This window comes from Pantherophis guttatus, chromosome 6, assembly GCF_059756535.1.
Source record: "Pantherophis guttatus breed Tessera chromosome 6, ASM5975653v1, whole genome shotgun sequence".
In the NCBI taxonomy this organism is placed as follows: domain Eukaryota; kingdom Metazoa; phylum Chordata; class Lepidosauria; order Squamata; family Colubridae; genus Pantherophis; species Pantherophis guttatus.
The window spans coordinates 28,564,294-28,587,320 of NC_142068.1; the positions used below are offsets into that span (position 1 = coordinate 28,564,294).

Below are 23,027 nucleotides of genomic sequence, written 5' to 3' on the forward strand. Positions count from 1 at the left end.
AATACCAACAGCAAACATTTTGTAAAAGGAAGGAATAACTGTAAGCAGCCAGATAGAAAATAAAATAAAATGTGTCCATTCAAATTTACTGTTGCTACTTCAGTTAAAATAGGACTGTGGGTTTGTTTTTCAAGTCAAAATGAATTTTATCCTTGCCTTTAACAATAAATTGGTTCTAATTTAGTTAGCTGTTTTGCTGGATTGTGTATGAAATGTAGATTAGTTCTTGCAAAGTGACTGAATGGTGGCACATTAAGTGATGAACTGAACGTGTAAATGCAGTGAACCCATTAATACTGAATTACTAAATAGCAACACAATGCCTTGAGACAGTGCTGTTATTGTGCAATTATCTTGCTTCATTTCCAGAATTGAACTGAGGGGAGACCAAACATTATTGTCTTCCCTTTGTAACTCACTTATTTTCCCATGTTTTTTCTTAGCACAAAACAAATAGTTTAGGAAGAAAAGATGGAATAGCCTTCAATCAGGGGTGGGTTCTATATACCTTTACTACTGGTTCGCAATGGGGCTGCATGCGCTTGTTTCGCTCGCGCACACGTGCTTGCTTCTGCACATGCACAGAAGCTTTCTGATGACATCCAGGTCGGTGGGCGGAGCCTCCTGCCAGTTTTACTACCGGTTCTTGTGAATCGGTCCGAACCGGGGGGCAACCCACCACTGCTTCCAATGCCTTCCAATTGATAGTTGCAAGATCTCTTTTCATTGTCAGAAAAAATTCAGCAGCAAAGATTATTTTGGGACAGATATATGTCTTAAAGGTGCTTTTTCAAAAGGTAATTGGACTGGTTTTTTTGTTTTTTTTGAGATAACTATGAGCTGGATGACAGAGAATCTCCACAGACATACAGATACATGCAAGCTAAATTCTGATATTTTAAGAGAGGATCATATGGACACACCCATAGCTGTTGAGAATTGAGACCTCTTTTCTTTATAGCCTTCCACTGAACTATGATATCACAGTGCTACTCTGGATCTTCATCTGGTTGACTCACACAAAGAAGTTTTGCTAAATGACTGATGGATGGGTGAGAAAGATCTATATGATCAGTTCTATTTCTCTGTTTATATGTATACTTCTGTATCTATATGTATATTTCAGCCACAGCAAGTAATATCAAAGGAAAGTAGTTATGACATAGTTCAGAGTATCTGTGCCCAGAGATTTAAAAGTTTGTGTTCTAGATCAGGGGTCTCCAACCATGACAACTTTATGACTTGTTGACTTCAACCCCAACTCTGGAAGTTGAAATCCACAAGTATTAAAGTTGCCAAGGTTGGAGACCCCTGTTATAGATGAGCAGGTCAGGCAAAAAATAATTTTGGAACAGGCAACAAATATTCAAACACAGAGCAATGGAGGAATCATCATCAGATTTATCAAAGATATGTTCATTAAAGGGCAAATCCGGGAATTCACTAAGAAGTGAGCTAACAGTTATTCAGCAAATGTCTTCCATATGCTTGAATAAAATGAATCCAGCAGAAAATTTGTCCTTCAAACTGCATTTTCAAAGTTTAATTAGTGCTGAAAGGCATCAAAGGGAAAGACAACAAAATATCAGTGGAATAGAAAAATCAGAAAAGAGAATCTATAATTGCAGGTAGAATCAAGGGGACAATTGCAGCCAAGGAAGAGAGAATTTCTTTTGCAAGGAAATGTCACCATGTGTTCAATGAGCATTGTCGACAATGTGCTTGGCAATTACTTTGATTGCCAGCATGGTTTCCTTACAGGTAGGTTTTATCTGACTTTCAGGCAGGAGGAAACCGTACTGGCCATGGTCACGAAGCTCAAAGGCGAATGAATATTTTATTCCTTCATCGTAAGCCCAATCTACGGATGTTCCAGAACAAGGATCTGAAAAACAAATAATGTTAAAAACAACCGGAACACAAAGGGAATGGTGAAATAGGAAGACTGACTGTGTGAGATTAGTCTGAGAAAAAGATTTTCACCAGAGCTACCTCCATTGGTTCAAATGAAACAGAATGAGGACTAGCATAGGCAATTAAATGGATATTGTTATTTCAGGGCACCCAACTATCCATGCCTTCGTCCATACTTTCTAAAATCATGATTAAATTCCCTGCATGTATTCTGAAGTCATACATACTTCTTACTAGATGCCAGTAAGGATTGGGATTCTTATTTTTTCTTCTTCTTCAAATTGATTATTTTCAATTGTGTCCAATTCTTAGCGAATGACTGGATAAGTCCCTGCAGTTTTCTTGGCAAGGTTTTTCAGAAGTGGTTTGCCATTGTACCTTTCCTTTTTTTATTCAATCAGAATAGAACTGTAAGGGACCTTGGAGGTCTTCTATCCAATCCCCTACTCAAACAGGAGACCCCCATACCATTTCAGGTAGGTCCAGTGTTTTCATAAAAAGCTCCAGTGATAAAGTCCTTACAACTTCTGAAGGCAAGCTGTTCCACTGATTAATTGTTGTCACTGCTAGGAGGTTTCTCCTTAACTTCAGGTTGCTTCTCTCCTTGATTAATTTCCACCCATTGCTTCTTGTCTTGCCTTTTGGTGCTTTGGAAAATTAGTTGACCCCTGCTCCTTTATGGCAGCCTCTCAAATACTGGACTACTGCTATCATGTCATCCTTAGTTCTTCTTTTCTCTAGACTAGCCATACCCAATTCCTGCAACCATTCTTCATATGTTTTTGTCTCCAGGCCTTTAATAATCTTAGTGGATTAATGTTCGTTAAATAGTTCTATAAAAATATGTCTCTTGAAATTATGAGGAAGAATGCCAAATGCAGAAGTACAAATAAATATTTAACTGTACGGTACTATTTGGGCTGGAAATTAAACATTTGATTCTCTTGTCAGAAAAGGATTTTTGCTAACTTATAGAACACTGAAAACTCTGGGGGTAAAATACCCTGTTATCGGCTAGTTTGAAAAGTGAGATCATCAGTCCAGATATGCAAATATAAAAGAGAGCTTGCAGATAACTTGCAGAGTTCTATAGATAGACAAAATTAGATTGAAAAAAACATCACGAAGAAAATTGCATAATAAACTTCCTGCTCCATATGAATGACATTTGGTGTCAGTTATGGGAATTTATTTAATACAATGTCATATGATGTGGTATTTCTTTGAAGAGATTACATCAGACAGAGTTGAAGTTCAAATCAGCACTTTCAGTGAGAAAGGGTAGTTTAACAGATGAAAAGCTGATATGAAAGTGTATAGTCTGATTTTGAAAAGTTATTTGTTGTAATCAGAGAAAACAAACGGAATATAGGACAAATGTCACTGTTTTTCATTTCAAGGCAAAAATGGACACTAGTTCAACAAAGTTTGCTCAAGAAAAAAAATATCTGAGCAATGAGAAGGTATTAAATAAAACTTTCCTATAACTTTCCTATTTCCTATAACTTTAGGAACTTTAAGAGATGAACTGCTTAAAGGGAAACCAGCATTCAAGTAATTATAAAGTGAAGAATTTGAGTTTGCAGAATCAATAGATCAAGATGATTAAGAAATATATAATATCCTTGTTATGATTAAAAATGAAATTAATTCATCCGAAAATATTATTTTATTTCTATTGTTCTCTCAATGAATGTTGAAAAGTATTTTTTTTTTTAATTTTAGGTTGTTTTGTGTTGGCATTGTAAGAAATTTGAAGTTTCTTTAAGTCATATGGTACAGCTATGGGTTCATTTGGTTTTAAATCATTACCTCTGTCAATATAATTTTGTGAAGAAATATGGTTAATTTATAGTTAAAGAGCTTAATCTGATATGGAGCTAAATTCATAAAACACTGAATTTGTTATCGTATGAAAAGTTTTGCCTCCACTGAACCTGGAGTACAGCACAGAGAGTATTTTAAAAGTAATTTTACTTGATTTTGAGGCATATAGGAGACTATTATTTACTTTGACAAGTAAATATATTTTTAATGTAGTCAAAGCTTAATAAGCTCACATTTATATATATCACCATAATACAGCTAGATTTTTTTAACTCCATCTTTTTTCTGTTAATATTGTAGTTTTTTGCATTTCACTCTTTTGTTTTTCAAAAAGGAGATCTATTTGGACCATAAACAAGCAAACAAACAAACAAACGTGAAATTGCATTTAACAATTCTTGAGACAGTGTATAGTAATTAAAATACAAATAATGAAACATTAAAGTATAGGTAAACTATTTAAAATCAAAGCAAACTAATCACTATCATTAAATTTAATCAGCCCTTAACAGTTTGGACCTTTTCTTGGATCTAAATCTTGGGGCAGTGGTATCCAAATATTCTCTACGACTCATGATATAGATATAGGAGGTGCAGAGATTATGGCAGGCAGCAGGGTAATTTCAAAAGGGTTTCCCTTGCTGATCTAAATGACTGGGCTGGTAGCCCAAATAGTTGGTTTCTCAGAAAGTAAGCCCTGGAGACAATAGTCTTATTTACTGGTTAGCTGGAGGAATCCATGGTAGAACCTCCACTATACCAAACTCCTGTTAGTTTCTTGGAACTACAGTCTCAGGTGAGGATAAAAACATTTTTAGAGAAAGAGATATTACTGTAATCTATATACATGGATGCACCTTTTCCATGCTCTGCCTGAATAATTGAAATTATCAGATGAACTGAAATGCAGATTTTACATACAAGTGCAACATTTAAGTCAATAATACTATCTTCAGGAGGTAATTAATTTGGTATAGAAGTTAAGGTATGAGAATTTTAGTTTTGTCTAAGGGACAAAGTGAACTGGGTAACTTTGGGTATGTCATTAACACAAGAAGGCAATAGCAAATCATTTCTGAAAAAAAAAAAAAACTTGCCAAGAAAACTTCAGGGTTAGGGTTAGGATTAGTCCAGGAAGTTGTTAGGAATCAACACTGACTTGAAGTCACAAAAACAATACAAAACTAACTTCAGGAAAGAAACAAAAAAAGTAAAATGAGACAAAATCTTATGTGAACAAAAAGAATATGTGTACAATGGAAGCTTGTCCTCAGAATTAAAGAATCTTAAAAAGATGTGTGGTACTCTTGGAGGTTGAGCTTTTTTTAAAAATAAAATAAAATAAAGTCTTTCTTCTTTGAAATCTATCAGAAAATTGTTGGGGTTGGGTTAAAGAAATGAGAAAACGAGGATGAGAAAATCTAAGTTTCTACATGTTCCTATAATAATTTCAGTTTCTCTCCACTTTTAGAGTATGAGGCATGGTTCTGGTGGCAGAACTTTCCACAGTCCCACTGAGGATGCCTGTCATAGATCTCCTCTTCTGCCCAAGATGAATGATGTTTGTACCTTCCTACAATGCCTTATAGCAGGACTATCAAACACATGGCCCACGGACCAGATGCGTCACGCGCTGGCCACGCCCACACCCAGTTTAGCAAAGGGGAAAAAATTCCAATATGTCACGTGATGCCGCCGTGATAATGTGAGTTTGACATCCCTGCCCTATAGTGTTTTAGCTTCGAACAGGCAGGCAAGGATCGAGGCAGAGGCAGCGTAACATCAACCAACCTTTTATTACAGGAAATGTGACGAGCCGTACTCACTTGGAGAACTACAACTAATGAGGCAAACTCCCTCACAACTGACAGCTCTTATATACTCGCGGCTGTCAACAACTGAACCAATGGGTGACCGCCCTTTTTCCCGCCAGCACAGCACCCTCGTCTGGCGGCCGCATTGCGCATGCGTCAACTGTCAGAACATAACATATAGCATTCTCTCTTACGTATTTACAAGTTACAGAATAAAACATCCCAACATGTCAAAGCAGATATGCAGACTTTTCAGTGTAAAAAGCATATAAAACATTTTGAAGCAGAACTTTGCTAATACAGATACTTACAAATTGTGGTTGCAATTGCTCCATATATATACTCTGTTTGATGGAGGCTATGTAAAGCATCCACAGCTTCTTTAGCCAATTTATTCTGTATTTGAAAAGAAGAAATATTAGATCAATAATCCAGATTCTCCTTTCTTTCTTGGCAAATTCAACTACATACACATTCAATGATATCCCAATCACTTTCAGATAATTTATATGAACATAGGAATTTGCCTTCAGCCAGGAAATGATATTTGTTCCTCTAGCCCAGTATGACAAGCATCTGAGGTCCTATTTAACACCTGCTAACTGAGCCCTATGTAGTGTCACAAGCAAATTAAATTTTGGTTGATTTTAAAGCTCTTGGACAATCCTAGATTTGGGCCCGGGTCCATAAGTAATTACATGTAATGGAGCATTGATGTGACTAGAGGCCACAAGCAATGAATTTGGATTCCCACTTCTGTTGAAAGGCAATTGGGAATTTTATCCCTATCCAAGCTGTACAATTTGGAGAGAAAATCTGCTGAATGATTCGTGCTGCATCTAGAGATGTGTTGTCATACAGATGTATACCTAATATGCTCCATGTCTCCTGCTGAGTCTGCATGCAAGCCAGGATCCGAATATGCCTCTCCATTTGTGTATTGGAATATGCACATAAATGCATTTTAATCCTTAATAATAGAAGGCCTAGGACCTTTCATTTGAAGGAATGCCAACTTCCATGTCTATTTAGATATAATAGTCTATATAATACACTTTTCTTTGTTGCATCTGTCCAAAACAGTTCTTTAAGATAATCTGCTGAGGCTTTTTTCTGCATGTTTTGTTCTTCAGAAGTACAAAGATAACCTACAAAGATGGGGCTTTCTCAGTGGTTACATTCCTATTACACAAGAAGTTAGCCTGGTGCCAACTTTTTTAGTGCCAAGAGAGAACATTTTTATATACCAACACATTTTACTGAATTAAGTTTTCCCCTGTTTTGAAGACTTCTCTGTCATTTTTGTAAAACTGATAGGATGAAAAGCTGTATAAAATGTACCTACATTGCTTAGGGAACATTAATATTGTGTATATGTTGGCAGGTGACATAGCATCTTCTTTACCTTGGAGAAAAATGAATTTCAGAGATGGGAAACTAAATCCTAATTTTAGATGATTAGCATTTATAGCATCCTGCAATCTTAGTAGTCTTCTCCAACTTGCTACCCTGCAGATAGGTTGGGGTGGCAAATCCCAAAAATCAATTTCATTGACAGACAATTTGTAAAATAAAGCTTTGCCTAGAATCAATAGGAGAGAATACATGCAGCTCAGGGTTGAACGGTGGAGTCCTTGATGCTTTCTGAATTGTTTGCTTGCAAGTAAACAACCAAGCTCAGAGAGCACCAAGGACACCACAGATCTTTAAATCATCTCATGGAGCAGATCAGCTATACATTTTGCAATCCATTAATCTGTGAAACCTTAAACAGATATAAGCTATTTCTGTGATATGAGTACCAATAGGGGAGAATATTTGTAACTCAGGATTGAAATGAAGGTGGCCTTGGTGATCTCTGAACTTGGTTGTCTTCTGGCAGATGTTTCACTACCCAAACTAGGTATCATCATCAGTGCTAGTAAGAAGTTCACTAGCATTGATTATATTACTAGCACCTTACTAGCATTGATGATGTTACTTAGTTTGGTAATGAAACGTCTGCATGAAAACAACCAAGCTCAGAGAGCACCAAGGATCCCTCTGTGATATGGTTAATTATTATGCATTGCATTGTATTGTGTTTTGTTTTGTTGTGTTCTCCTTTGTTCTAGTCATCATTGATTATGGTAAATGGTCAGAGACCCCTTTGACTTTTGCTTGTTGTTTTCAGGAGGTGGCTGTGCTCCATTCCAGTGAGAACAATTTTGTTACAAGTTCTTGTTGATTTATTTGCATCCTATTGCTTTTCTTGGCTATGGCCAAGAAAGCATTTTTATTTATAGTCAAATAATTATCACCACCCCATCCTAGATCACCTCCCAACTGCACCTTCTGTTATTTGCTACATGTGAGTTCAGGGAGGCAATCTAAATGTAATAGATAAGAATTAACCATCTGTTTATTCCTTTCATTTTGGTCCATTTATTTAGAATGTGTATTTTCGATAATCAATGAACAACTCAGTGCTTCAGGCTATAAAAGGAAATGGTTTTTTTAGTCTGAACTTTCTATACTTTCATTCTCTATCACCACTAATAGAAAATGATCCTTGTTGGCATCTGCTTGTATTGGACAGGGGAACCTTTCAAAATTGTTTCTGCAAAGAAAAACATCTCATTTTGAATGTGAGGTGATTGCCAAAGTTCAGATTATTTTAAAAACTAGCAAGAACTTTGTGATAGTACGTACTGGTTGGGAGGATGGAGAGTGGCTTTTACAAGCCTTTTTCTGGGGCTGGATGGTGTCAAGTCCAGCATTGTTGGGCACCCGCCAAAGCCTATGCTTCAGAACAGGCCTGCTGCCAATCTCAGGGCTTTTCGGCCTGCTGTAAGAGCTGCTTCTTCTCCTTCTCCTTCTCGAGTTTCCTATACATGTGCTATCTCTCACCAAGCAAACAAGCAGGCAGAGAAGATGGATGAGGTACTATAAAATGGTATGATCTGCCAAGATGGATTCTTCTGTGATTATTCACAAAGTTCCCTGATCTATGTCTTGAAATAGCCCACAGGTCAAAAATTGCATTAAAATGTGTAATTTGGGAAAACAGTTTGGGGGGGGGAAGTCTCTTGGGGAAAGTCTGTTTCACTCTTAATACACCAAATAAAAAAAAAATTATAGGTGACTTATTACATGAAAACAATAAACATTTTGTCCTCTATGTATTGGGTGACCAAAGAAGGGTGCAAATATAACATCCTGGCCAGTGGTGAAATGTACAATTTGTTACTACCGGTTCTGTGGGTGAGGCTTGGTGGTGGTGGGGGGGGAGGTTAATGTGACTGGGTGGGCGTGGCCAACTTTTTTTTTTTTACTTTTAAAAGCTTTTTTTTTCCTACAACCACTTCGGTTGAAGAGGTTGCAGAAAAAAATACTTTTAAAAGCCTCTGACGATCAGGCAACTCAGCTGGGATCGTCAGAGGCTTTTAAAAGCATTTTATTTTCCTACAACTTCTTTGGCCAAAGAGATTGTAGAAAAAATGCTTTTAAAAGCCTCTGACAATCCCAGCTGAGCATGCGATCATCAGAGGCTTTCTTTTTACTTTTAAAAGCATTTTTTTCGGCTGAAGAGGTTGTAGGAAAAAATGCTTTTAAAAGTAAAAAAAACAGCCTCTGATGATTGCGCGGCTCAGCTGGGCATGGGGGGGGGAGCAGGGATTTTTGCTACCGGTTCTCCAAACCATCCGCCGCCATCGCTACCGGATTGGGTGATCTGGTCCGAACCAGGAGCATTTCACCCCTGATCCTGGCTCTGCAAACTGCACTGGGGGGCCAGTTTGCTTCCAGATCAAATTCAAGATGTTAGTCATCACCTATAAAGCCCTATATGGCATGGGGACAGACTACCTATGAAACTGGCTTCACCGCATCACATCAGCCTGTCTCACTTGTTCAGATAGGGAACGTATGCTACAGACCCCATCAGTCAAAGAATGTTGACTGCAGGATCTAGGAAGAGAGCCTTATCTGCCCCTGCATTATGGGATATCTTTTCCCTAGAGGTGAGGCTGGTCCCTACTTTCCTGGCCTTCTGTAAAGGGGTCAAATTTGGCTCTGCTGCGTTGTGTGGGGGGCACAAAGGACCATGCAATTGTGGGGTTGGTTGGTGCCATGAGAGCCCTCATCTGCCTTTATGAACCAATGTTAAATGGCCATCTTTGCATTTTTTATTTCTTTAAAATTTTACATTATAATCTTATAATTTTAAAATGTTTAATTCATGCCCGGAAGCACAAAAATTTTGGGGAAAAATAAAAAAATGGCTGAATGAGATTTTAAATCAAAAAATCGAATGGTCACCAGAGACACACCTGCTCGGCTCCAAACCGGATAAGATTAAGAAAGATCTATAGTATTTAGCTCTTCACATTATCACGGCGGCGAGATTGACATACGTGCAATTTTGGAAAAATCAAAATATCCCATCAGAGGAAGTAATTATAAAAAAGATTTTAGACTGTGTGGAAGCAGATAAATTGACCAAGAAGTTAAAAGATAGAGACCAAACACAAACATGTTTATCCTGGGAAAAATTATATACTTGGCTAGAGAAGAGAAAATCATAACCCAAACCAAAAGAGGAAAGGTAGCTATGGAGAAAACTATATTATACAAGGAAAGTGAGGTCGATTAGACCTAATTGATATATAAAGAGATATAAATTGTTCTATCTCCCCTAGATTGTAATACTATATTGAATAGTTAGTTGCTAAAGTGCTAGCTGCATCTATTACTTGTTTGTTATTTGTGATGTTTTTTGTGTTGTATGTTATTTATATGGTGTGTTGTTATTTTTTGTTTGTTTTTAATGGGAAATATAAATAAAGATTATTTAAAAAAATAAAAATAAAATGTTTAATTCAAATTAATTATAATATTCTAATGTTAACTTTATATGCTGTTTTATATATCTCCCACAAGGAGCTTCTCCTTGTGGGAGATAGGTGGTCTAAACAATATGAAATATAAATAAATAAAAAACAAATGGGAAAACATGCTTAAACACTTAAAATTAAATAAACAAATAAAAAGGGCAAGCAGAAACTTTTGGGATGGCCGGGAGTCCTTTTAAAGTTTGAGAAGAAAGCAAGGACAGTGAGCGAGGTAAGTATTTTCTTTGTCTTTAATTTTCAAAACATGTCTTTGAGCCTGTTTCTGGGTTTTCACTGCAGTTTTCTGCAGGTGTTTTTTTAAATTTCTAACCTTGAAATAGCAAGAAAATGTCCTACTGATATTCATGATGATTAGCTCATCTAGTTGGGGTTTTTTTTTTAAGCTCCCAGAAGAGTTCTGGAGATTGCACATGGTCCTAAGGCTATTCATTTTTGTTGCAGATTGATGAAAACCTCCCTTTTTCTACATACCAGTTTGTCATGAGTAGGTGCTTCTTCTTCTGTATAGCCATAAGGAAACAATAGCATCTGAGAATAAGCATGGATGGTTATATATCCTTTGATAGAAGCAAGATGTGCACGAATAAAGGTTGTGACTGCCTTTGTTTCTGGCTCAGATTCAGCTGAGGAACCACAGTATATCATTTCACAAGGGTCATGTATTTCATCATATTTGTCTGCTGCAACGAAAAATATTAAGAAGAGTTGCTCATATGAAAGCTATTTGTATTTCTTCCCAATACTGATGCACAGGATGGACATTCATAATATGTTCTTTATGTAAAAATTCCTAAGGCTTTGAATTTGTGATAACAAAATAATGAAAGCCTTGAAATATTGGTCATTTATCAATCTACATAGTTTTATAGGCATAGTTCTGATTCTTTCTTGAAAAAATACAGCTTTTTGAAAAAAGGATTGGCACATCCCAAATATGCAATACTTTAATATTTCTCATAATGTAGAGCTAGCAGGACAAATTGGCATTAATTCTTGTCTAAAACTTAGAGATTGTTCCTGATTCTGCTATGCATCCTATGCATTAATCCTGTACATTAGAGAAAACTAATTGACTTCCATGCAGAAGTGATCTCAGTTTTATTCCAAAATGACTAAAAGAGGTCCACTCCTTTTGTGTGTACTTGTGACATCATGAGCCATGATGGCGCAGTGGTCAGAATGCAGTACTGGAGGCTACTTTTGCTGACTGCGGCTGTCAGCAGTTCAGCAGCTTGATTGTCACCGGTTCAAGGTTGACTCAGCCTTTCATCCCTCCGAGGTCAGTAAAATGAGGACCCAGATTGTTGGGGGCAATATGCTGACTCCATAAATGGCTTAGAGAAAGTGTAAAGCACTAGAAGCGGTATATACTGTACGTCTAAGTGCTATTGCTATTGCTATCATGAAACACATATAAACGTGCCAAAGCTTCTGTTGCATCGGCATGGTGCTGCTTTCATCATTTGTGTTACCTTGACCATCTTGCAGAAGTTGTTGCTTCTTTCAACTTATTCTGGGATTGATATTTGCTTGTGGGATTTAAGGAAGATCACATCATTCTCTTTTCTTACATGTCTTACATTCTACTTACAGCCCCAAGCAGCTTTGAAATTCCTGTTCAGGTCAGTGCCGATGCAATCACTGTTAGAGTTATTGGAACGGTTTTTTCTCCACATGCGGTCCTGTAAGGCAAAAGTGATTGAAATCCATTATTTCATATTCTTATTTCTTAATTCTGAACGTATTATCAATTTATTTGCAAACTATGTACAACTAATGTAAGTGGATAGAAGGACTGTGGTGCTATATACCGCTTCCAGACATGTTTTCTTTTGCATTATTCTATCAGTAGTATAACATTCAAGTTACCTTTAATTTTTATCTCTGAGTGAAAATAAATGCATATACATTAACTTTTGGAATTGCTTATACAATTTTATTGCTTACACGTTTATTACATTTTAAATCTGAGTTGTTGTTTGTCAGTGGTCTGAGTAAGTATAATCCCACTGTCCTGCTGTGCTGACATCCAAGTAAGGATGACATTTAAGTAATTCAAAGATGTACTCATATGAGAGAAGACTAATACTCCTATATGCTGCTTACTATAAACTGTACTTTTTGATGGATTTCTTCCTGTTCTGTATGAGGAATGGAGCTATAATCTGTAAAATATCAGATAACAATATACTCATTTGCTTTAATTTGCATGTTGCATTTTTTAAATCCTTGGAAGTAATTAACTGATATGAAGACTAATGAAGCCCTAACTTATGACTTTTTGCTGTCTTTAGTTAACGAAAGGATTACATGAAGAAGAAGCTATGCTTTTAATATTAATTATGGTAGAAAAAAGAACACCAGAGAAGGATAGATAGACATATTTTTCTGTGATGAATTTCATTTTTTTGTTGTTAGAACACATATAACCTTTAAAGATATTCTAACACGCTGGTAGTAAAAAATCATCCTTTCTACCGTCCCCATAATTCATGGGGAATCAAGAAATACTGTTTTCTAGAAAGGAATAAACACGAAAAGTACTTTGCTCCATGTCCAGACATAACCATCAATGTTGAACACTGGGAGAACATAGAAATTTATGTTGTCTAAGAGTAGTGTCATGTCCTTGTCTATTCCATAAGTTGTGACAGCCTGTAACAGAAAAAGACACACATATTAAAATAAAACAATTTTCAATAAGCTGAGAATATTGGAAACATCACAATACTTATCTTTTAAAGTATATTTTCATTCTGTCTTCCCTCATCTATCTATAGTAGCTTATACTAATGAAATCTATAATGTAAGTAATAATTTACAATTATTTTACAATATTTACATTGACTGTGTTTTTTCTGACACTAACTGATGTCAAAATTAATTATGGGCAAATTTCTTTTCAGAGGGAAAGCAAAGATCACTCTTTCTTGAATGCTCTCTCCTGTTTCACCTTATATGGAAAACTTCCAGGAGGGCTTCAGAAGATTATTTGGGGCTTTGAGAGACTGGCATGGAAGAATCTAAAACAAGCCTTGGGGAATCAGATCAAGAGATTATCTAGCCCAACATTCTGTGTCAAACTGTGGTCAGCCAGATGCCTACGAGAAAACACACACACACACACACACACACACACACACACACACACACTAAATCAGCAGATTTCTAATAGTTTGTACCTTTCAGTTTCCCTCAAATAGCTGCTTTCTAAAAAGTTGCTTTCTAAAAAAGAAGGAAACAAAGAAGGTCACATCCTCTCCAGCATTCAACACCCAGATAAGCAGAGAACAACACTAGACAAACAATCAAGCAGAAAACAATAGCTTCATTAAACAATTATGAAGTCAAAACCACATCCCTATCAAAACTGCCAGGCAAGTTACTGAATCTAAACAGGGAGCAAAACCTACCTTTACTGATACTGATATTGTTACTTAGCTGGGTAATGAGATGTCTGAGAAGAAATAATCAAAGGGGACCAAGGACTTTATAATTCAAGTCAGCTACAGATATTCGCTTCTAGTTGAATATGCTCATATGCAAACTGATGCTGTAGTGCTGTCCTATCATAACCCAATTCTTTATTCTAGGGTGAATATATTACTGACAGTGTTGATTAAGCATAGTTTACTAACCTCCTTTACAAACCATTGGCAAAAGGCTGGTGAGATCCACTCTCGTGCATGAATACCACAATCCATAAATATAGCTTTCTTTTGGTAACTCTGTTTCCCAACCTGTTTCCAGGGAAAATTGAATTTTTACAACTTTCTTATGTTTAATTTGCATAATAATTGATCTGTTTCTAGTGTTAGAATTAATTTGCATTTCCTTTGATTTGCTTACTTCTAGCTTTTATTGAAATTCTCAATGAAAATTGTTTATTTTAGGGAACCAGACATGTAAAATCGTATTCTGAGAAAGTTGTGTAATAAAATACGTGTACATTTTTCTACATTTTAAAACAAAAGAGATGAACATGCGATTAAAAAAAAAAAGTATGACATTGAATAAACTTTTGTTTAGGAGTCTTCTTCAGCACCATAGTTCAAAGGCCTCAAGTCTTTGGTGCTCAGCCTTTCTTATGGTCCAACTTTCACAGCCATACATTATAACATTGAATGAACTAGAATAGGTTTAATCATACTTTCCATTGTAGATCAGTTTATCCTGGTGTCAGCTAATGCAGTTCAATACTACAACTTTCTGTTAATCTACTTTTCCATTATGCATTGCCTGTAGATGTACACTTATTCATTAAAAGCTTGAATTATACTGACACTTTTACCTTAAGGACATACATAGGCCGCTTCTCATAAGTCTTTCCAATCTTAATCCTGGAGATCAGTTTGGCATGTTTTTTGGCCATTCGTTTAGTCCATGCAGCAATCTAAGATGATCATATAGTAATAGAATTAAGAGAATCTTAAAGGGTTAGAATATGTTTTGTTATTTTAAATTATCTAAGTAAAAGTTTCTTTCAGTGCATAATACCTTTTCCCATTCATTATATCTTGTGTAGAAGTATTTCTTACGGAAACGTTTCCCTCCATCCAACTGGTTCTCAATTTCATTTTGTAGATTGTGGAATAAAATTCTGTAATAGGAAACATAATTAGATTAAATATGTAGTCTTGCTTTCCCTGAAATCTTTTTGTTTAGGATTTCTTTGGCCCTAAAGGCTCACATTCCTACATTAAAAATTATTCCTTCTTTCTCTCTTTTTCGCTTTGTTAAAACTTGCATTATAAACAAGTGAACTGCTGCCCCCCCATTGTTTTGCTTACATTACTCTGTAAATTTATAGGAATAAAGATAGCCAAGGGAATTTTAAAAAAGTAGATTAAATGATCAAAGCCCCAAAGACACAGTTATGGTTGCCATCCTAATGTATCTGAACACAGGATTGATCCAGTGACTAGCAAGTGCTGCATTGTATCTTACCCCCAAGCCATTCCCTTCCCGATGATGTCACATAGCTCCTGGGCAGTTGCTTTAAAACACTACTTCCAAGCACTAGGTCACTTTTTGCTTGTAGTTAAATATCTATATTTCCAGATTAATAATTTATTTTTTCTCAAATTGAGCCCATTCTGTATTTAGGCAGCCCATTTGGAAATCCATTTTTGCATGCCTGTGCAATTTATACATTTCAAGGCTGACATCAATGAAGCACTGATGAGATTTCAGGATGAAGACAGACCAATCAGTAGTCTTGGAATTTGATCGAAATGACTTAGTCAAGGAAGGAACCAACGAGGAATCAGATATCTTGGACTCACAAGACATGGACCAAACATAGATCAGCTTTCAGGGTTTATGTAAGAATCCATTCAGCTCAGCTGAGTTGCTTGTGTGCTGCACAAAGCACAAAGCAGCTTACTCAGTCTCTGAAGATACCATCTACAGTTGCTAGCAAAACATCAGAACAAAGAAAATTAACCAGAGGCATTCAACCCCAAAGTTCATCACTGCTTTAATGTATAAATTCTTAAATAAATGATGGATGGTTCATAAAAAATTTTATGTGCCACCAGAATATGTGAATTCTGGTGAACCGATTATTTTATATGTACAAATGGAAAGAAAACACTTGGTTTAAAATAATAGGGTGAGCCTTTCTGAAATAGGTTTTTAAACTGAGAATGGTGGGGAAGTTGTCAACTATGGGCAATTGTATTAATAAGTGCATCAGAAATACAACATCATGTTACTTTATTCAGCCTTTAATACTTTACCTGTGTTTAACACAGGGAGTAGAATAACTTGATAAAGGCAGAAATGAATAACTGATCCTGTGGTATCCAGAAAGCACACATACATAGTCATGATGACATAAACTAGTGATTTCTATTATAAATGTATTGTTCAGTTTAGCAAAATAACTGAAGAATGAAAGCCTGCTTAAGTATCATTTACTGTTTGCTAACTTCCTATTTTTCTGTTTTGTACTGGATTACCCTCATTAAATAGAAATGATATTTAGATGAAATCAGTGGAGGAACTCCCACTGCTTCTAATGTCTTTGGATTTTAAAATCTGTAGTTATGGCAATACTACATCACAAGAGAGAGTCAGGAAGTTGAATTGATATATTATTGAAGGAGCAGTAGTAAGAGAAGACGGATATGGTTGTTTTAAAAAGAAAGCATGTCAAACTTTATGTTTACATAGGGAAAAGACTGAAAATCAAGTAGAAAGATTGAAAAGAGAAATAGAATTTTGCATTGATTACCTTTTATTCAAGAACAAGCAGCACTGATGTAAAGGGACTTATACCATAGATAAGTATGTACATAATATTGTAGATGTAGGACAATATACTATTTTAAAAATTGAATTAAATTAAGACCATCAATCCTGTTTACCTCATATCTTTTTTTTGTTCATAAATTTCAAAGTTTGAGAGGAAAGTTAAGGGCAAAATGGATGTTTTAAGCTTGGAAGAGAGATGAGGCATCTGTTCTTCCCCTTAAAGACCCTGAAAGCTATTAAAAAATGGAATCTTTGGTCCCATCTACTTTTAAAGTGTGGTCCTTGATATGTTGTGTACTCTGCATTAAAGAGTACCGGTAATTCTTTTAGATTGATTTAAATTGTCTTTAATTAATTGACATATATTTACTCTTCATCTCTGTCTCCTTTCTTCTGTCTGTCTCCTAAAGAAATTTGTTTAATTCTATTTGGATTTCGTTGATTAAATTGCTGATAATTTATTTATAGCATGCATTCTCATGAATCTGAATTGTGAACCACATACCTGTTTTGGATTTGATTTTGCTCCAGGATCTTTTGAACAAAGTTTGTCTGGTCTGAACTGACTCTGAAATCCACTTCTTTTCCAATAAGAACATGTTGAATTGAATGAGGACGCCAAAAGTCAAGCTGGGGGTGGGGGGTGGGGGGCAAGTATGGCAAGTTTATTTTTAAGAACGTGAACAGAAAAGAGGAATCATGTAGCAAACAAATATTTTTATTAGTTGTCGTACAAGTTAGAAGACACTTTTATGCGAGCCAAAATAGGATATTGTTTTCTAACATCCAGGTTAGTTGAGTCTAACTTCAGCATTAATGACACAGACGTTTCCATTTTCCTCAACCAGGAAATACCAGGAGGTAGAATTTCAAAACTTTACTGCCATAATCCACAGCATTAGCTGCTCAATGTAGACATTTCACTATACCTAACAGAGTCATCCTGTTTTATTTTCTGTGTAAACAAATTCATTATCTCTATGCTTTCCTGTGTATGTGTAGCAGAGCAAAAGTAACTGTAGTCTCAATTAATGACTACTCATTCAATGACTGTTTGAAGCTAGGATGGCTTGAATGACTAGGCTGGTGCTCAGAGTAACAATTAACATTGTAACTGAGGACTACTCATCAGAAAAAGGTAGCTTTGGGAGAAAAGAATGCCAATTGATAATATGAGACCATTGAATGACCAGTATGAAGCTACGAAATGGTTGCATTAAGGGGATGCCTTCATGCACTGTTTTCTACTTTTGTAGATTTTAGCATATCTTCTAAAATAATAAAATGTTATATAACCACCAATAATTAAATGTTTACCCCTCACAACATATCATTATTAATCTTCCAATATTTGATGTAAATATTTTACAGTATATTTATTGTTGACATGCAATGTTACTTCATATCTGGCAATCTTATCAGTACCAAGATCAAAACAATAAAAAAATGGCAAAAGGTTTCGTACAATTTATATTCTGAGGCATAGTTTTACTGCAAGAGTTTACATTAAAAAAATCATGTAAATATTTGGGGAGTAGTTTAAGCTAAAATATATCTGCACATACAATATGTATAGAGATTGTATAAGCTAAACTACCAGAAGTGGCTTCGCTTCATTTGCAGCTTTCACTATGGATTGAAAACACATTTACATAACTGAAACATTTTTTTATTTGCAAAAGCTATGTAGAATCATATGAAAAAAAAGATATGGTGCATAGGGCTAAAAAGACTCCTCACCTGTATTGTAGTGGCCAGATCCTTCAAGACATTTAGTTGATTTTCATTCTCAAGTTTCACTTGAAATACTTTGTCACTTCAATAAAAGTAAAGCATAATTAAAAAAAAAAACATTACCACAAACTAAGTCACATTTTGTTCTATTTCCTTCCTCTTTTTATCTGATGTATGGTTGTAAATCATTCCATCAGGTTTACAGTGCTATACCAGATTGCATCTAATAGCTGCCTATATGCCTACATACAGTAATGAAGCTAGTAAAACCAGTAACTTTACTTGGAACCCTGACATTTACCTGTTAAAGGAATGTGCATGAACAACACCCAGAGCTGTAAAAAGGAGCCCCAGAAATGCAAGGATGAACCTCATGATTCCACTTTGTCTGTAAAGCTAGATCCTTACTTCTTATATATGCCTTTATGTGCACACATAAGCAATCAGGTGACTTCTTTTAAAGCTTTCATTGGATGCTCTATTATGGCTTTTGAATTTCAGAGTTAATACACTTTTAGTCTTCCACTCATTATTACAAAATCTGAGCAATAAAAGTAACAACAAAAACTAAAACTCAATCAGGTGAAAAATACCATTAAGTGTCATTTTGCCTGGTGGGAGATAAACAGCTCCGCAGGATACTTCAGCACATATCAGCCTAGATAGGTGTAAGATAGAGATGAACAACATTTACACCATCAAAAAGAGACCATCAAAAAGCTAAAAGAAAAAAGCAAGAAGAAAAAAAAAGCAAAATACCTCCTCATCTACAATCAACACCCAGATAAGGAAGGATTAACATCAGGATTAGTATCAGACCAACAATCAAGCAGTAAACAATACTCCAATCAAGGAACTACCAACTCAGACAGTAAACAACAGTCTTATCAAAAACTACCAAGAAGAAAACAATACTTCTCCCAATACTGAGAGCACAAAAATGATTTTTTCCCAATGTTTTTATGTTTTTACCTTTGTAAACTGCTCAGAGTCACATATGTGAGATGGACAGCAATAGAAATTTACTAAATAATTTACTAAATAAACAAATAAAATTTCAGTTTACTTTTGCTCCATTTCTTGGCCACTTTATCCTAACATGTGCTTCCATCCTAGCAAATGCTCCCTCTGACTGAAGGTAAGCCCACCTCCTTGTGAGTGCATGGAGACAATTTGAGTTAATCCTGGGACTTTGTACCAGAAATGTCCCTATCTGGATTTCTGTGGATGTAATTTGGTTCAATTTGAGGCCAGAGTCTGGAGTGAGATTTGGAGAAACAGAGCATACTGTATATGTGGGGATTTTATTGTTTATGTGGAAAATAGGAAGATAAAGAAATTTTAGGTATGTCTTGAGTTATTTATACAAATAATAAAAATGAATATAATCTCTCTCTATATAAAAGTCAATACCGCTCACTCATCATGAAATCTCCAGAATGGTAAAGCCTACAAACTTGAAATTTGACATGTATGTTGCTCTTGGCTTCTAGGTGCTCGCTAAGAAAGGATTTTTTGAAATGACCATCATATCATTAGTATTTCATATACAGTATTATTTTCACACATTCTGATGCTAAGGAGTTAGACTTTCTACTCTCCCTCCCCACCTGAAAAGAACTCTGTTCCAACTGCCAGTTGCCTTATATTAACACGCTCTGATGCTAAGGAGGTTCAAATTGGCAGACATTCCACTCCTTCACTCAGGAGCGGTCTGGGGTGCCTTACAGTTCTAAACGTTGCTACCTCACCAAAATGTCTATGACTTCCATCTATGGGACTGCTTCCAAACTCAAGGCAGCAGGAGAAATATTTCCTTATGAGTTTTAATCACTGACCACCACTGAGCCAACGGATTGTGAATCGAATTTCTTCTGCATAGTATCCCAGCCCAAAATCACTTCTTACTCTGACCTCCTCAGTTCAGACAAATCTGTTTCTTCTACTGTAACACCAGTTAAAGGGAACCACCTTTTTCTTGGAGTAACCTGTTACCCTGTGCCTGGTGCCGTGCCCTGAAGTGGCAGGATGAGACTCCCATGATGTGCTGCCATGGTGGTAAAGTCCAGCTCCCTCCACTTGAGCCCTACCCTCAACCTTTACACAGCCTTCTCACCCACCAGCATCCAATGGCAGAGCACTTTCTTTCTGCTGCCTGGAAGTACAACAGATGCTTCTAAATGATGTCTTTTGGAGCCAGAGAGGTGAGGGAGGGAAATTTTATGCCAACATTCAAAGTGCAGGGGCAGGTCTACCACAGGATAGGGATAATCATGGCGGGGCCTCAGCAGCAGCCTTCATTTCTCCAGATATGTGTCATTTTATCAAGCCTGATCACATAGTTTCGTAGCGAAGCTCGGGTAGTTAATGAATAAAATGGCAATTCAGAACATCAGCTGCTTTTGAACAAAAGTATATACCTACAATATTAAATAAGTGTTGAATCATGTCATAATATGTGGATTCATATTGGATAGCTTTGGAGAAATTCTACTATCCATGTGTAATTTGCTTTCCCTTTTTCACATATACGGTAGAGAAATATGTGGGAGAGACCATCAGTCTCCCACTGTTTTTTTAAAAAGGGCTGTTGACCCTTATGTGACACTTCAAATAAATCTGCTCTATTTATCTGAACAGGAAGATTCGAAGAACTTCAGCAGTTATGGTTCACATTCCTTCTTAATTGTTTATCTGTTTCTTTCTTTTTAGTCTGCCTGCTGCATTCTTAATGTCTTCATTCATTTTCTGATTTTTTCCTCACAAGTTCGGTTTAACCAGTTGAATGACTGAGGAACACCAAACTTTCCTCTATTAAATTAGCATACCACAATTATTTGGAATATCACCTTTGCTGACTGCTTAATGTTTTGACTCAAAGTGCTCTATATATCTTGTCTTTTTAAATTTAATTTAATTATACTGTCTTTTGGTTGAGTTTCATATATCAAGAACATCTGAAATAGATAAGTCCAGAAAGAGGAAGAAATGGCCAGCCGTTATTTCTATCTACTTCTAGATAGAACTGTGTCAGTTGCATAAGAATCTGATTAGGGTCAATACAGAAGTCTGTTGTAATCTAGACAAGCTCTTGCACAAATAGGAATTTCCAAAGTCTGTTTTTTCCCTCCTGCAAAAACTCTTTTGATTAGCCTTTATGACCTAGGGAATTTTGGGAATTGAACTCTATCATATGATGGGTGTGCTGGTGGAGAAATATTTCTTTGTGCCATGCCATGCCATTCTTGAGTGTGCTCCACTCTGCAGGTACAGGGAATTATGCCAAAATGAAGATGTAAGAAGGCCATTCCAGAACACAATCCCATTTATTATATTTATACTGCCAGTTAAACCAACCTTAACCTAAACCTGCCCCTGCATTCATCTACTCATCCACCTATGTGAACTCTAACTTCCTCAGAACAATTATTATTTTTTAAAGAATAGCATATTAGGGAGATTGGCAGACATACATCTATAGTTTTTGAAGATCCCAGAACAAACAAAAGGCTAAAACATATGAAGAACAGTTGCAGGAATTGGGTATGCCTAGTCTAGTGAAAAGAAAGCCTAGGGGACACATGATAGCAGTGTTATATCTGAGGGCCTCCTACAAAGACAAGAAGTATGTGTGTGTCAAACTATTTTCCAGGCAAGACACAAGAAGGCAAGACAAGAAACAATGGATGGAAACTAACCAAGGAGAAAAGCAACCTAGAACTAATGAGAAATGTCCTAACAATGAGAGCAATAAACCAATGGATTAGCTTGCTTCCAGAACTTGTGGATGCTCTATCACTGGAAGTTTTTAAAGAGACTGGAATGGTCTCCTGTTCGAGCTGGGGGTTGGACTAGAAAACCTCCATGGTCCCTTCCAACTCTATTATTCTATATTCTATGTCAGGGGTCTTCAAACTTTTTAAACAATTCAAGGCCCCTCAGACTGTTGGGGGGCTGGATCGGCTGGGTGGGCATGGCTAGATGGTCATGTGACTAGGTGGATGTGGCTAGGTCATGTGACTAGGTGGGCATAACCAATTTAACAGTCCATTGAACAATGCACACAAATTAAACTTTAATTTGATTTGCTCCTGGGGGTGTTTTATTTGCTTTTGTTTGCATGTTGCTCTTTTGGTTGCCTTTTCTTTTTACTAGATCGTTTTTTCAGTTGTTTAGGAGTCCAGTGGTCCACTTTGGGAAACTCAATTTTGCAGCAATTCTTCTCAGCCCCAAGGAGCTTGAGAAACCTCTCCCTTTCTTTCTCTCTCTTTTGCCCTCTCTTTCTCTCTCCCTCTGTCTGTTTCTGTCTCTCTTTCCCTCTCTCTCTCTTTCTCTCTTCCTCTTCCTCCCTCTCCCTCTCCCTCTCCCTCTCCCTCTCCCTCTCCCTCTTCCTCTCCCTCTCCCTTTCTTTCTTTCTTTCTCGCTCTCTCTTTCTTTCTCTCTCCCTCTCCCTCCCTCCCTCTCTCTCCTCCTTTCACCCAACCCCAACTCCAGAAGCATTCTGCAGGCCAAAACCATAGCTTGAGGACCCATGTTCTATGTTCTAAGTTATGGTGGCAAAGAAAATTCAGAAAATGTACAAAAGAAA

At 36.4% G+C, this 23,027-nt stretch overlaps 1 protein-coding gene across 2 annotated transcripts; it reads right to left on the reverse strand.

Moving 5' to 3' along the window:
* Window positions 1-1,514: 1,514 nt before the first annotated feature.
* Window positions 1,515-18,831, reverse strand: LOC117678306 (mast cell carboxypeptidase A-like). 2 transcript variants are annotated; one of them, XM_034439275.2, is made up of 11 exons: window positions 18,741-18,831; window positions 18,446-18,521; window positions 17,211-17,335; window positions 14,945-15,047; window positions 14,739-14,840; window positions 14,086-14,187; window positions 12,992-13,102; window positions 12,039-12,129; window positions 10,919-11,127; window positions 5,867-5,951; window positions 1,515-1,885 (listed from the first exon to the last, which is right to left on the reverse strand). In XM_034439275.2, the coding sequence occupies exons 1-11, from the start codon at window positions 18,812-18,814 to the stop codon at window positions 1,698-1,700; spliced, it is 1,266 nt and encodes a 421-aa protein (XP_034295166.1). In that variant the 5' UTR covers window positions 18,815-18,831; the 3' UTR covers window positions 1,515-1,697. The 2 variants fall into 2 exon arrangements, with proteins under 2 accessions (XP_034295166.1, XP_087728762.1); XM_087872636.1 differs by having other exon boundaries at window positions 10,919-11,124; window positions 18,741-18,819.
* Between the last annotated feature and the right edge of the window lie 4,196 nt (window positions 18,832-23,027).

Bases quoted from the DNA above. Each gene is read 5' to 3' on its own strand.
- LOC117678306 (XM_034439275.2), bottom strand. From the start codon at position 18,814: ATGAGGTTCATCCTTGCATTTCTGGGGCTCCTTTTTACAGCTCTGGGT. The intron at 18,522-18,740 runs GTAAATGTCAGG...CTTTTATTGAAG, and splicing joins CATGCACATTCCTTTAACAG to TGACAAAGTATTTCAAGTGA. The intron at 13,103-14,085 runs GTTAGTAAACTA...TTTCTGTTACAG, and splicing joins GCCAATGGTTTGTAAAGGAG to GCTGTCACAACTTATGGAAT.